Source organism: Bacillus rossius, chromosome 12, assembly GCF_032445375.1.
Source record: "Bacillus rossius redtenbacheri isolate Brsri chromosome 12, Brsri_v3, whole genome shotgun sequence".
Classification (NCBI taxonomy): Eukaryota; Metazoa; Arthropoda; class Insecta; order Phasmatodea; family Bacillidae; genus Bacillus; species Bacillus rossius.
Genome location: NC_086339.1, coordinates 9,575,365 through 9,588,749, shown reverse-complemented (window position 1 = coordinate 9,588,749; position 13,385 = coordinate 9,575,365). Strand labels below are relative to the sequence as shown.

General features: G+C 37.7%; 1 protein-coding gene across 1 annotated transcript; it reads right to left on the bottom strand.

Annotated features, from left to right (window-relative positions):
• Positions 1 to 3,425: 3,425 nt before the first annotated feature.
• LOC134537178 (DNA-directed RNA polymerase II subunit RPB7) lies at positions 3,426 to 13,277 on the bottom strand. The gene is made up of 8 exons (XM_063377440.1): positions 13,184 to 13,277; positions 12,656 to 12,765; positions 11,130 to 11,289; positions 10,684 to 10,734; positions 6,492 to 6,557; positions 5,306 to 5,377; positions 4,698 to 4,731; positions 3,426 to 3,536 (listed from the first exon to the last, which is right to left on the bottom strand). The coding sequence occupies exons 1-8, from the start codon at positions 13,193 to 13,195 to the stop codon at positions 3,520 to 3,522; spliced, it is 522 nt and encodes a 173-aa protein (XP_063233510.1). The 5' UTR covers positions 13,196 to 13,277; the 3' UTR covers positions 3,426 to 3,519.
• Between the last annotated feature and the right edge of the window lie 108 nt (positions 13,278 to 13,385).

Here is a 13,385-nt window from a genome sequence, read left to right as displayed (position 1 = left end):
GGTTTATGTGACATAAATCCATACTAGCGCTGTTGTCCCAAAATGGTCTTTATTTTTGCAGGAAATTTTGATTTTTTAGACACGTACAATGTGCGTATACCAAGAGCACGTCTTGCAGAAAACATGTTTTTTACGTGCATAATGCAATTTGCTAATGGTCTAACCAGTTCATTAAAGAATATATGTTATTTGACGTTCTGTGACTTCATTGGTTATTTTTTGTACCAGGCGACGGGGCCGCAGTACATCGCGTGCAGGAGAATCGTAAAAAGGGTATAATATGCTTGTTATGCCCTAGAAGACATCACAACTAAGAACAACCATATGGGATGTGAAAATTATTCAAAGTCTAATTTTCACCCGAGGGGTGGGGTGGTGAGGGGTAAAGGGGAGGGGGGTGGGGGGCGGGGTTTGCCACTCCTCCATTAATGGGGGCTTTCACAAATTTCTAATACAGTCTAGCCCATGGACACTTGATTGATTAGGGAGGAGGGAAGCTTTGTCCTACCTTTTACCTTTCACCAGGATGAGTTTGAATTATGAGCAAATTTTTGTTCTTGAATGACAAGGAACAGCCATTCTTTACAATTCTCTCAATTCAGTTAATTTTATATATGAAAAAAAAAAAAGGAATTTTTGTAATGCTTTCCTCCACCGTTAACCCCAAACTCGCTCCATCCTCCCTCATAATTAAGTCTGCAACCAGCACAAACAAGCCTGTGAATATTCTCCCTCCTTTCTTTCCATACATAACAGTCTCCAATGGTGCTGCTCTCTGTTGGACTAAACTCCATCATTGTGATGTGGACTTTATCCTTTATCCTCCTTCCCAACCTCTTTGACTATATGCTCAGACCTGAGACAGTTTAAGGATCAAATATTATGCTGAGCGATGCTAACTACTCACTTGAGAGTTCACAAACTCGCTCGACACACTGACTCGCTGAATCTTTGAATCTTGGCTCGCTTTCATTAGTGAGTAAAGTTGAAGACTAGTCTACTTTTCTAGCTTATTTTCCATTGCTCTTTTTTGGTTAATCACTAAAGTCAACAATAAACAGCTAAAGAATAAAACTGGCAGTTAAAATTTTAACTCTTAATAATAAAAATGAAAATTGCTACGAAGCAATTTGATTCAAGAATAAAAAAATATATATAACCCACTCACCATTATGTAATCAACACTCGCTGAGTTGGTGACATCATACTCGCAAGTTCTTTTGCCGACCAATAGCTAGTAAACCCACTCTATTAATAGAGGCTTCAGGGTAGGCAAGAAAATGAAGCTACAACCTTGTGAGTTCAGGCTAGGTATTGACCTCCTGCCTCACATCCTGCAGGGCTGCCCCGGGGTCGGATCTAGAGGGGTGCACGGGGGCAGCCTGCACAGGGTTACAGAGGGTGCAGGAAACGTGAAATTAAAGGTAAGAGAAAAAAAAACTATAAAATATCTACTAACATTTAGACTTCACAGACAATCAGTAATTGTGCGGGCTTCAATACAATATAACTTTTTAAATTTTACATATATTATAGAACAGATGCTAAATTCTACCAGGGCCTGGACTGGCTATTGTTAGAGATCAAAGATCCAATTCGATGACAGCACAGGAGGAGCAGATTTTATCAGTAAACAGAGCGTCAAGGCTAGAAGTTGAAGGTACTGTCACACGTACCAGCACAAAGCATTCACCATACTTACTTTATATCGCTCCTGCATCTCAAGACTTGTGCACCGCAGAACTACCAAACTAACGATTTGCAAGGAACTACGTGCGAATATCAAACACCCTAGCGAAGTGACTTTGGTCACTAGCAAGCAATTAAAGAAGCTGAGGTTATGCTAGCAGTTGCTTAAATGCCCTACGGAGGTGCCATTGGCACCTGGGCGGTGCACGAGAGGGGAGGAAACACACACCCTGAGGGAAGGGAGGAGGAGAAGTGGGAGATGAAGAACGACTGGTGCGCGCATGATGTCGCCAAGTGGACAATTCTGCTTCAATGCAAAAAAAAAAATTTGTTCATGGTACGTTTGTTGCTCTTGGGGTGGTAAGGGGGGGCTTAACGTGATTTCCGACCTGGGCGCAGAAAAACCTAGTTCCGTCCCTGGGCAGCCAACTGATCGGCAATGCAACCAACAATATAATTTTTCTCCATGCTGCTGATGATGCGTTCATCGGTCCTGTCGCGCCAAGGCGCAGATTGCCTGGCGTGACTGGCCAGACATGGGCAGATGATACTGTAATGGCTATCCATTGCCTTCATTTGTATGAAATAAATAAAACAATACCCAGTCCCAAATCAAGGAAGAATGTGTTCTGCAAGTAAGACTCCATAGGTCCTGGACCTTCTTAAGTAAGCCAACAAGTTGGACACGTCGTATTGAGATACAAGACAAATTAATGCAAGTATAACTTTTTAAACCTCTAGAAAGTACTGCAATGTTCTGTTTGAAAATATCTACATAAAATTAATAAAATGACGTACCTACACTATTTCACTTGTTTAAGATCTCTGATGATATTTTTTTGTGTTGAGCTTGAACTGCTGTAGGGCTTCCACAGGAAAAATTGCCTTTTACAATTATTCCAGGCACTAGCCATGTCAATTTTGCTGGAAAACACGTACTTTCGGCTAGGAACACTATGACTGACTTTTATTTTGGCGGAACCCCAACTCCTTCAAAGAAAGTTATTTGACAATAATTGTGCCTGCTTTATATGACTTTCGTCCTGTGACCCTGCCACGGAACCTCAGGGTTCCGCAGAACACTTTTTGGGAACCCCTGGACTAGAGGCATACAAAGTCATGATGTATGAGTGGATGTACTGCAAACCTGTGTTGGCAAGTGCTTTTTCAAGAAACAACTTATTTCAGGCCGATTCACACTTCATAATAAAATTTTACTTTAAAAAAAAAAAAACCTCATTAGGGTGTGAGGAGAATAGTGCTTGGCATATTTTATTAATAAATGGATTCTCTTTTTTTTCTGACCGCTGCATACTGAACACTATTGCTTGATTGTAGCAGTCAGACAATAAATTAATCTAATACGTACAAGAAGATTTTTTTTTTAGAGGTTTAAACTTTTTTTTATAAACACTGTTGCTTGGATGGAAGTCATGAAAACAACTGATAGCTTCAAAATCGAATAAATCAATTGTATCTTGATTACAATGCTGTCCATCTTTCATATTTACATCTATGACACAGTGTGCTGTTGTTTGATGAAGTAACATTTGGCAAGTCTCAAGTATTTATGTTCCAGACGTAAAGTAAATACTCCCCCCATGGATGTGCGCTGAATTAAAATAGCTAAATATTACAACCACCATTAAGAACTTTTTTTTTTACTGATTAATTACCAAATTACATTACAAATCACATGACTTAAAAACACAAAACACATGTTGAAATAAAAATAATTTTAATTACTTTAGTAATTTTATTTACAAGAACAATATTCAGAGTACAAAAAGTTTTTAAAAAGATGGTTTCTGGAGACATCTTCAAAGAAACCTAACTGCAAACCAAACCTGTAAACAAACCAAAAATGACCATAAACTAGCGTAAGCCAGTGTTAAGATCTCAGTCGATTAAACACTTTCAAAATGAATCTCAACTAGCAAGCACATGCGAGTGACTAGTTGGTCTAGCCTCTACGCTCCCTCAGTGAGGAAGCGGACTCGCAAGCATAAGGTCCTGGCTTCTTTTCATCAGGGCTGGAAATTTTTAGTGTTCAGAAAAATTTTCCTTCCCTATTTCAGGACATACTGTATTTTGATTTTCATTAGAGGCCTTCGAGACGTTCATCTGGTTTCATTACACATTACAAAAAGAATTGGTCACTGTGAATTTGAAACATGTACATAGTTACTGTTTGGAATACACAGGAGTGTTTAAGAGACTATACAGAGACAAGATTTTATGGTTTTATTTTTAGTACAAATTCATTTTTAAAACAAAAGATTTTGGTGTTATTGTTTTTATTTGTAATACTTACTCCAATAAAACAGTGGTAAAATAATTTATATGCTTCATTTTTACCATTAAATAATTTACAGGCATTTGTGGTTTAAAATTGATCCAATAGGAGAAGCACAAAAAAAAATTAATATAATTTTTATGATTCATGCACTTTGTTACAATTGTCTGGAAATGACATTCCTTGAATTTCAAACACTAAAAGATTACTTTTTTTTATGATTTGAATTAGGTTTTGGTTAAAAACTACATAATTCTACGATATAACGTGCAATTTTTTATATATATAAATAAAAATTAAACTACAATCATTTATAAGAATATCAAAACAAGACAGGTACAACTTTAATTTATTTAAACTTTCGTTGTGCTTAAGTAACTGTAAAGAATAAACCGTCGATGAAAATACAGTACAGCAATTGTTGAATTTTCCAAATGCTAAATTCTGACTTTGTTATCATTGAGTGTCCAGAACTAGAAATGAACCTCAGTACGACAATATTAATAAGACATTAAGTGTTTCGAGGCAATAAAAACACCCAGAAAGTATACACAAACAAGTTTTCAACTTTCAGGATGGTAAAATATTTTAGTTTTTTTTTAATCTTGTCAAAATAAAATTTATTTTCACTTTGCATGGCACTGATGCAAATTAAAGAAGGTAGCCATATTTAATCAGTTCCCAGGAAGAACAAAAGAAAAGAAAAACTTACCAAGGTAATCATCCATTAATGTACCAATAGCGAACTGTAAAAAATAACACACACATTAGGAACACAAAAAACACCACATAATCACTATCATGATGTAAAAAACATAACACAGGCAAAAATACACAAAAATTTGAGAAATTGTTTCTAATATACCTCATTTCAAAAATAAAACGTCAAACACTAATAACACAAATTGTTTCCAAGGTCTAATCAGTTTATACAGATAAGGGACCTGTAACATAATTATTTTGCTGGTTCGAACAAAGGTCTTAGAATGAGAGAGAATGAATACTCTATCGGAGTGAAGTTCCAAGGCTCCAAATTTGTGAAACTAGTGGCCAGAGCACCAAAACACTCATTTCTGTAGTGTTCTACTACATTCTAAACATAATTCTGACTTGAGACATTAAGAATTAGCACATCGGTAAAATAAAAAAATAAAAAAAAAAAAATTATTTTAATTTAATTTAGTCTACAAGTCCACCATAATAATGATGTCAGCACCATATGGCATGTTTCCTCAAAAATGTGTAAAGCTATGTCACCCCTTGGTTTCGACCTGATAAAACAAATTTGGCCCAATTGGCAAAACTGCAGTGGATACTCACGATGCCTGAAGCGTCCACCCTCGTGCCGACAATCTTCAGTCTGATTTCATCGTCCGCCTGGATCACGACATCCTGTAGAGCAATGGAACATCACCTCAGTAATCATCGCTCCTTTAACTTGAATTAATGTGTGTGGAACTTCACAAAACTGTTGATGATGACTAGGGGCATGCATAATTTTGCGATAAGATTTAGCGACTAGCTGTGTGTTTTGTGATTGGTTGAGCTTCTCTCACGTACATACAATCATTAATATTGTATTGATGTAAATATGTCAGTGATTTTCCCCCTCACTAACTTTTAGTCTATTCCTCAATCAGTATGTGAGACTAGGAAAACAGTTTTACCCAAACTAACGGAATGTGTAAAGGATATAAACACAGTAAATATTAAACTATTATGTTAAATTATAATTACTTATTTTTTGATTGGTAATTTTACCAAACATTAATTCAGTTTTACTTGGACATGCTGACAATCCAACTTACAGACAATTTTTTTTTTTTTTAAAAATTAGATGTTTTAAACAGTAATTCACAGGAAATGATAATGAAGAGACAAATGCATTGGGCAATTCAGGGCTTTAAAAACAGTATTCCAAGATTCCTTGGATGGTTTCAGTTCCAGGCCTCACAGAAGATAATGAGCCAGAGATAAAATAACTCAACCCTCAAAAAACCCAGCTACAGAGTCATAACTGTAGAAATTTGTAATAAAAAAATGTGTAATTCTAAGATGGTAAGTTAATCTTACATGCTTTTACTCTTTATAAGATTACAAAATGAACTGATCTTGTTTCCTCTATAAGTAAACATAACTCATATAAGTAGGCATTGACCTGCAAAATCCACGTTATTTTCTGGAGCATTGCTAGACTCCACAAACATGAGCACAATCAAGTCAACGTCATATGTTGGATGTGTCCATTGGCTTGCTGTTAAAATTAACCTATTTTCTGGGTCATGTGTCAGATGCAATTTTAGGCATTCTAATTCTTCTATTCCTTGTGAGCCAATGACAAGGGTGCAGCTGAATAATGTGAATTTTGCAGGACTCTCTATCATTTACCACTGCCAGAGTTGTGATAAAGCTAAATGAAAGACGGCAGAAACGAAACAAGGTAGGAGGCGATCGTCATGGAACAGAGTAACCCACGGCTTGAGAGCGCGCGTGTCCGGGAGCTCACCTCGTCCTTGGACTTGTAGCAGGGCGGGCTGTAGTTGGGGCAGAACTGCATGTCGGCGGGGATCGACTGCAACGACAGACACCGCCACTCACAGACACGGGAGGCACGGGAGGTGAAAGGAGGAAGGGGCAGCTCAGAACCGACAAGGCAAGGGAGGTGTTGATCCTGGGACGCAGGGCTCGGGCACAACAACAAACAAGAGGAGTTCACTGTTTGTTCCACAGAGAAACATGTGTAGTCTTAAGAGGCTGGGGAAAAAACTTTTCCTTGTTGTCCCGTAATGTGTTATACTACTACTCCATCTACTACTAGTACTACTATATATGTGTACTAGTATAAGTACTTATATCGACACACACACACACATATATGCATATATACTTATGGGTAGGGATACAGTTGATTGTAAGGTGGTTTACAAACACAACAGAAATATCAAACATTCGCTATTTAAAGGAAAATTATCTCAGGTTTAGAGCTAAAAAAGTATTGGTTTTCACAAAAAAAAAACCCCTTGTGCTTGTTATTACAATTCAGAATTCTAACAATTGTTGGCACTGCAGAACACATATGTATGGAAAATAGCTGGAGTTATGATGCGCACATTTAATTAATAATCAAAAGTCTCTTTTTGTTCGTGTCCCAAATCGTATACACAGATTTATTTTAGAATTATAATTTCTGTACAGTTTTTACCTCGGCTAGATCAATAATAATTTACAGTCGGTAGAGTTTCGATGATCTTTCTCCCAGACCACTGGGAATTAAAGTCATGTATTATAAGAAAGTCAAATTAAATTCACGTATGTTAAAATATTTAAGTTCTTTCAATGTCTCTCTTCAAGTTAGGCCGCCAAAAAAATACGTTATAAGTGTGGTACGTGTTTCAAATTAACAAATAGAGTAACAAACAGAATCGTATATTACTCACATATTTTATACACTCCTAAGTTCTTTATCCTTCTGGATAAAGCCTTACAAACTTATTATAACACTTAAACAACACATTACTATGATCCTTTTTCCTGGATGCCTAAATATAGTTAATTATATTTCTTAGATAGCTTTCCGTCAAAGCCAGTATGTGTTACTTAAATTGTCAGCCATGGTATTCTCTCTCGAATCCTATCTTAATTTATTTGCTCAAAATTGCGTGCCACTTTAAAAGATGGCTCCTGATTGGCCGAGAACTATTGATAGTTACAAATCTTTTAAATAAAACACATCAAACCGCGCGCAACAATAGCACGGAACACAAAATCTTATGTTACATTTAAAATAAAAATATTTAGTTTTAAAATTTTACATTAATAAACAAGACATCAAATGAGCAATTTATCGTTGCAAGTTCAATTGTTCCTATAGGGGTCCTTGCAATTGCTAGTCCTCAAATGCTCATTTCATACATAGAGCTTCAACTACATAGATTCACATTATTAAATTCAAAGAGTTTTCAAAAGATAAAATATATACATGGGAACAAAACAATATAATTTAAAAATAAATTATTAAATTAATCTGAGCTGTAAATATCCATTGTTGCAGCACATTGTGAATAAAAAAAAACACAGACATGCAGTTTTTTTGCCCAAGGCAGGATCTACATGGATGGAACGGGGCTGACACTCATAGGAGCCAGCTGTCCTACCCAAGGGACAGACCTGTTAGTCCAACCAGCCGGGAGAATGTGTGAGGAGAGGTGAGGTGAGGTGAGGTGAGGTGAGGTTATGTCAAGTAAGGTGATGTAAGTTGATGTAAGGTGAGGTGAGGTGAGGTGAGGTGAGGTGAGGTGAGGTGAGGTGAGGTGAGGTGAGGAGGTGAGGTGAGGTGAGGTGAGGTGAGGTGTGGTGATGTAAGGTGAGGTAAGGTGAGGTGAGGTAAGGTGAAGTGTGGTGAGGTGAAGTGTGGTGAAGTAAGGTGAAGTAAGGTGAGGTAAGGTGAAGTGAGATGAAGTAAGGTGAGGTAAGGTGAGGTGAAGTGAGGTGAAGTAAGGTGAGGTAAGGTGAGATGAGGTGATGTAAGGTGAGGTGTGGTGAAGTGAGGTGAAGTAAGGTGAGGTAAGGTGAAGTAAGGTGAGGTAAGGTGAAGTAAGGTGAGGTAAGGTGAAGTAAGGTGAGGTAAGGTGAAGTGAGGTAAGGTGATGTGAGGTAAGGTGAGGTGAAGTGAGGTGATCTGAAGTAAGGTAAGGTGATGTAAGGTGAGGTGAGGTAAGGTGAGGTAAGGTGTGGTGAAGTAAGGTGAGATGAAGTAAGGTGAGGTAAGGTGAGGTAAGGTGAGGTGAGGTAAGGTGAGGTGAGGTAAGGTGAGAAGAGGTAAGGTGAGGTGAAGTAAGGTGAGGTGAGATGGAGTGTGAAGCAGCGACGGAATGAATTGTTGGGGAAAACGGAATTAGCCCGAGAAAATCCACAGGCCTCAGCAACATCTGGCAGGATTCCCACTTGTGATAAATCCGCCGGGAAGTGAATCCGGATTGCTTTGGTGGGAGGCGAGTGTTCTGACCACTTAATCACCGCAGCTCAGTTTTAAAAAATTCAGTTGAAAATATCACAAAAACAGCTATAATGTTAATTGGTTAATAATATTATTTCACAGGATAAAAAAAAGTTTACAGCATTGCCTTATTCAGGGTGTCTACAAATTCCAAGTGAAACAATTTCAGGGTTTTACTGGACCTTTAAAGAAAACTTGCTTAATTTTATTTTGTATCAGAGAGTAATTTTTATATGTATAACAAAAAAATTAACATAAAATAAAATAGATCTACTGTTCACAAGAACATGCCATTTTTTGTGTTATAAATTTACAACCCTTTAACAAGATAATTTCCACACGATTTAAGTGAACAGTATCTTAACTATTCATATTTAATAAGTGACTATAAACACAATAGAGGCGTGGAAAATTAAGAGGCAAGTTAGCATAAGGCTGCTTGAAAATAAATTTTTGTGATTACCAACACTGTTAGACTGTTACTGTGTATTTCGTGACTTTGGTGGCTTTAGTGACTTATAGACATCCTAAGATACAATGATTTCAATAAATTAATAGGTTCATAAATATCCACTTGCTAAGAAAAACCCACCAATAGTGAATCCAAATTGGCCCACATTAATATCCATCATAACCACTCTGCAATGAGTAACAAAAATGTTAGAGACTAAATTAAAAAATAACAAGAAATTATCAAATCCACACTATTATTTATAAATTTTACTATACATGTAAATTAAATATGCTAAAAATACTTTTGTATTTATTTTAGGGTCTTTCTGTCAGGATGCTACATGCATACACTTACTTATAAATAGATAAGATTTTTAGTTATTTCTCTAGAACAGTGGTTCCCAACCAGTGGTCCGCGGACCATCAGTGGTCCGCGAGAGCTAAAATATGGTCCGTGAAAGATTTCAAACTTTGAATGAACGCGCGTCGGTGAACCTTTTGGCACTAATGCTAGAGAAGTTGCAGAAGAAATCCAAGAAGAACTTATTGAATTACAAAGTGACAGGAACTGTAAGGACGCTTTTGAATCTGATTCTTTGGAGACGTTTTGGTGTAAGAAAGCAATTTCATATACAAATTCGAGAAATCGCTTTGTGCTATCTTATGCTTTTCTCAACAACTTATTTATGCGAACAAGGATTTTCTGCATTACTGATCATTAAAAACAAATCCAGGAATCGACTGAAAGTAAGTGATGATATGCGTGTAGCTTTGAGCAAAAATATTATCCCAAGAATTTAAGATCTTGTACAGAAGATGCAAGCTCAAAAATCGCATTGATGCAAACTGAATTGTGTACTAAAAATATATGTTTTCAATCATAACACTGTTAATTAATGTTTTTTTTTTCAGATTGCTTATGTTAAACGTTTCGATTAACATTGAACGATTAGGTTTGAAATTTATTTTTAGATTGATACAGATTATTTTTTAACCTTGTGGTCCCTGATAATAATAATGAAATTAAAGTGGTCCCTTATCAAAAAAAGGTTGGGAACCACTGCTCTAGAATATTAATTTCATAGACAAAAAAAGTTTAAAATGTTTTACATTTCTTATTACCGAGGCACATATGTACTCTCTCGTGCACTCTGACTTCCGACAAATTTATTTGCTGCTGCAAGTTGCACAAAAGAGTCACAAAAGACTACACCCAAGCACATGTCTGAATTGTGGCTGGTTTACTTACATGATGGGAAATGAAACACGACAAAGGTCCAATTTCGGCAAACATTCCAACCTGGAACAGAACATGTGATTTTATAGGGACTACACATTTTCAACACACAGTTGGAAGGGGTAGACTTACGAAATAATTTACAAACACATTTTCCTAGCTATCTGCCAACAAATTGTTGAAGTGCCGCTTTCAGATAATAGAAGACAGAAAAAAATTATTTATATTTAAAGTTTATAAATCCAATAGAGAAAATTTATATTTTGAAAAATTATACTAGGTACCTTGCAATTTTTTGTTGGACAGATAATTATAATATTCTTGTATACAAATTATTGCCACATGAGTATTTTTCGAACAAAATTTGTAAATAAAAATGTACACTGAGATAAGTTAGCTGAGCTTCCTCACGTTCAGGGGTGGGAACAGACAGAAGTAAAGGGGAAGGGGACAATCACCTTGTTGACCTGGGTGACGACTGCGTCCAGCACCTCGCCCTTGAAGGGCCGGAACACTATGGCCTTGTACTTGACGGGGTAGACCACGAAGCCCTGGCCGGGCTGGATCACGCCCGCCCCGATGTTGTCGATGCTCGTCACGGCGATCACGAAGCCGTACCTACGCCCGCACACACCCGCACTGCCTTCCTCCGCACTTCCTGCCACTCCCCACAATACATCCAAGCAACAGAAATGTTTAAATATCCATGCTGGGACGGATGTATTTGCGGATGATTGCATTGTGTATGAGGTTGAAAGCTTATCTTTCTATAAGCAACAAAGGGGCCATAGCATGGCATGGACTAAGGAAATGTATCTGTGAACAGGGACTGCAAAGGGACAGATTATTTCAATTACATAAATTATTATCTAAACGGTTTTCATTTAATTAGGCGAGAAGCCTACTTAAGCTACACAATACATAATACTGACGGTAATACAATAACAATAAGTTATGCTGTCTGTGAATATTAATACATATAATTTGGTATACAGACTCCAGAAAATACGTTTGCCTTAAACAATGATATGACGTCAATGGATACACACAAATTATTTAGGAAGACGAGCATTACAAAGTGGTGCAGTATGAGGTACATCTGCAAGGTGACATGAGCAGACTGGAATGATAGATAGAGGTGAATGTTGAAAAGGCGAAGGTGCTTGGATTCACAAGTAAAGGAAGGTAACAGAAAAGTGTATATCTGGAAGGGGCAGGTGATAAAGGAGGCTGACGAGAATAAGTACCTAGGGGTGACCCTGCAAAATAACCTGGGATGGGAGAAACTGGTTCAGGGGGTGGTGACTAAGGGTAGGGCACTGGAGCGGCTTGGCAGGCCCCTATGGGGCACAGGAAGGCGAGTAAGGGAGAAGGCATACTCCACATTGGTCAGGCCAGTCATGGAGTATGCGGCTGTGATCTGGGATCCCTACCTAGTGACCGAGGTAAGGGAGCTGGATACGGTAGAGCTTAGAGCAGCAAGGTGAATAATGGGTATGTGGAAGAGAAGGGAAGGGCAAGAGGGTTGGTCAGATAGAAATGTTTAAGGAGTTGAGGTGGGAAGCATTACAAGGGAGGAGAAGGGTGGAAAGTCTAGTCAGACTGTATAAGGTGATAAATGGGGAAGGGGGACTGGGGTGCAGCTGGGAACTAGAGTACACAGAGGTGGGTAAAATAGTTGGATTAAGGGTGGAAGCTCCAGAGGGAATGGAGGCTAACGGAATGAGGTAGGAACGCTTTCCTCGGGAGGACAGAGAGGGATTGAAATGGGCTGGAGGAAGGATTGCTCTGGGTGAGAGATGCAAGGGATCTGAGGAGAAGACTAAGGGAGGAGAGTGACTGAAAGGGGAGGACTCATTGCCACTTGGTGAAAACCCAATTCCAAGCATAACATATCAATCAATCGATGGTCTACCGTGAACATGCTTATGTTACTGCTGCTAGGGAAGAGATAGACAGACGTGGGGGGGGAGGAGCGACGTACTTGCCCGTGCAGGTGCCCTCCACCTCTGTGTAGAGCTTCTGCTTGACTGTGTCGAGCAGCTGCGGCCCGAAGTAGCGCGGGTGCAGCAGAATCTCGTGCTCCAGTGATATCTGCGACACACCAGTACGCGGCTCTCACACACCGCCAGTCTCTTACCACCTCACCCACGTCAGTTGTAAGTAAACATGATTAAATCTGTGTACCTATTTGTGGGAGCATAATTTCAAAAGTTATGAAAATAAACTAAGAAAAGCATAAATAGCTATAAAAAAATTATTTGGTCTGTTTACAGCTTAATCACGTAAAAAAGGAATTATATGGAATGGGTTATGAGAAAAACTAATTGTTTGGTTTTACCTTTCAAAACATCCACTTCAAAGATTTATACACCACATGCACAAATAATAAAATAAGGAATAATTCATAGTTATTATTATTTCAGAATTAGATCACTTTAATTAGAAAGGAGGACTAAAAATTACAAGAATTTACATAAAATTTTGTACATGAAATGAAGTAAACACATACATGATAAAACATTCTTCCCTTCCGAAACTTCTTGACAAGTGTTTCAACATTTACACTCTGTTTTTAAAAAATATAAACATAAACAAACCTTTTCACAAACAAAACACTCTCTTAAAATGGAAGATTATTTAGCCACAAGATAAATACATTTTAGCCAGTCAAAATAATAATATTTTATTTATTAGAGATAGCTATAAAATTT

What these genes read in the sequence shown, in the direction of transcription:
- LOC134537178 (XM_063377440.1), bottom strand. An exon ending in GAGGGCACCTGCACGGGCAA is followed by an intron (nt 11,290 to 12,655) that starts GTACGTCGCTCC and finishes GTGCGGGCGTAG; the next exon opens with GTACGGCTTCGTGATCGCCG. An exon ending in GCTACAAGTCCAAGGACGAG is followed by an intron (nt 5,378 to 6,491) that starts GTGAGCTCCCGG and finishes ATTGCTCTACAG; the next exon opens with GATGTCGTGATCCAGGCGGA.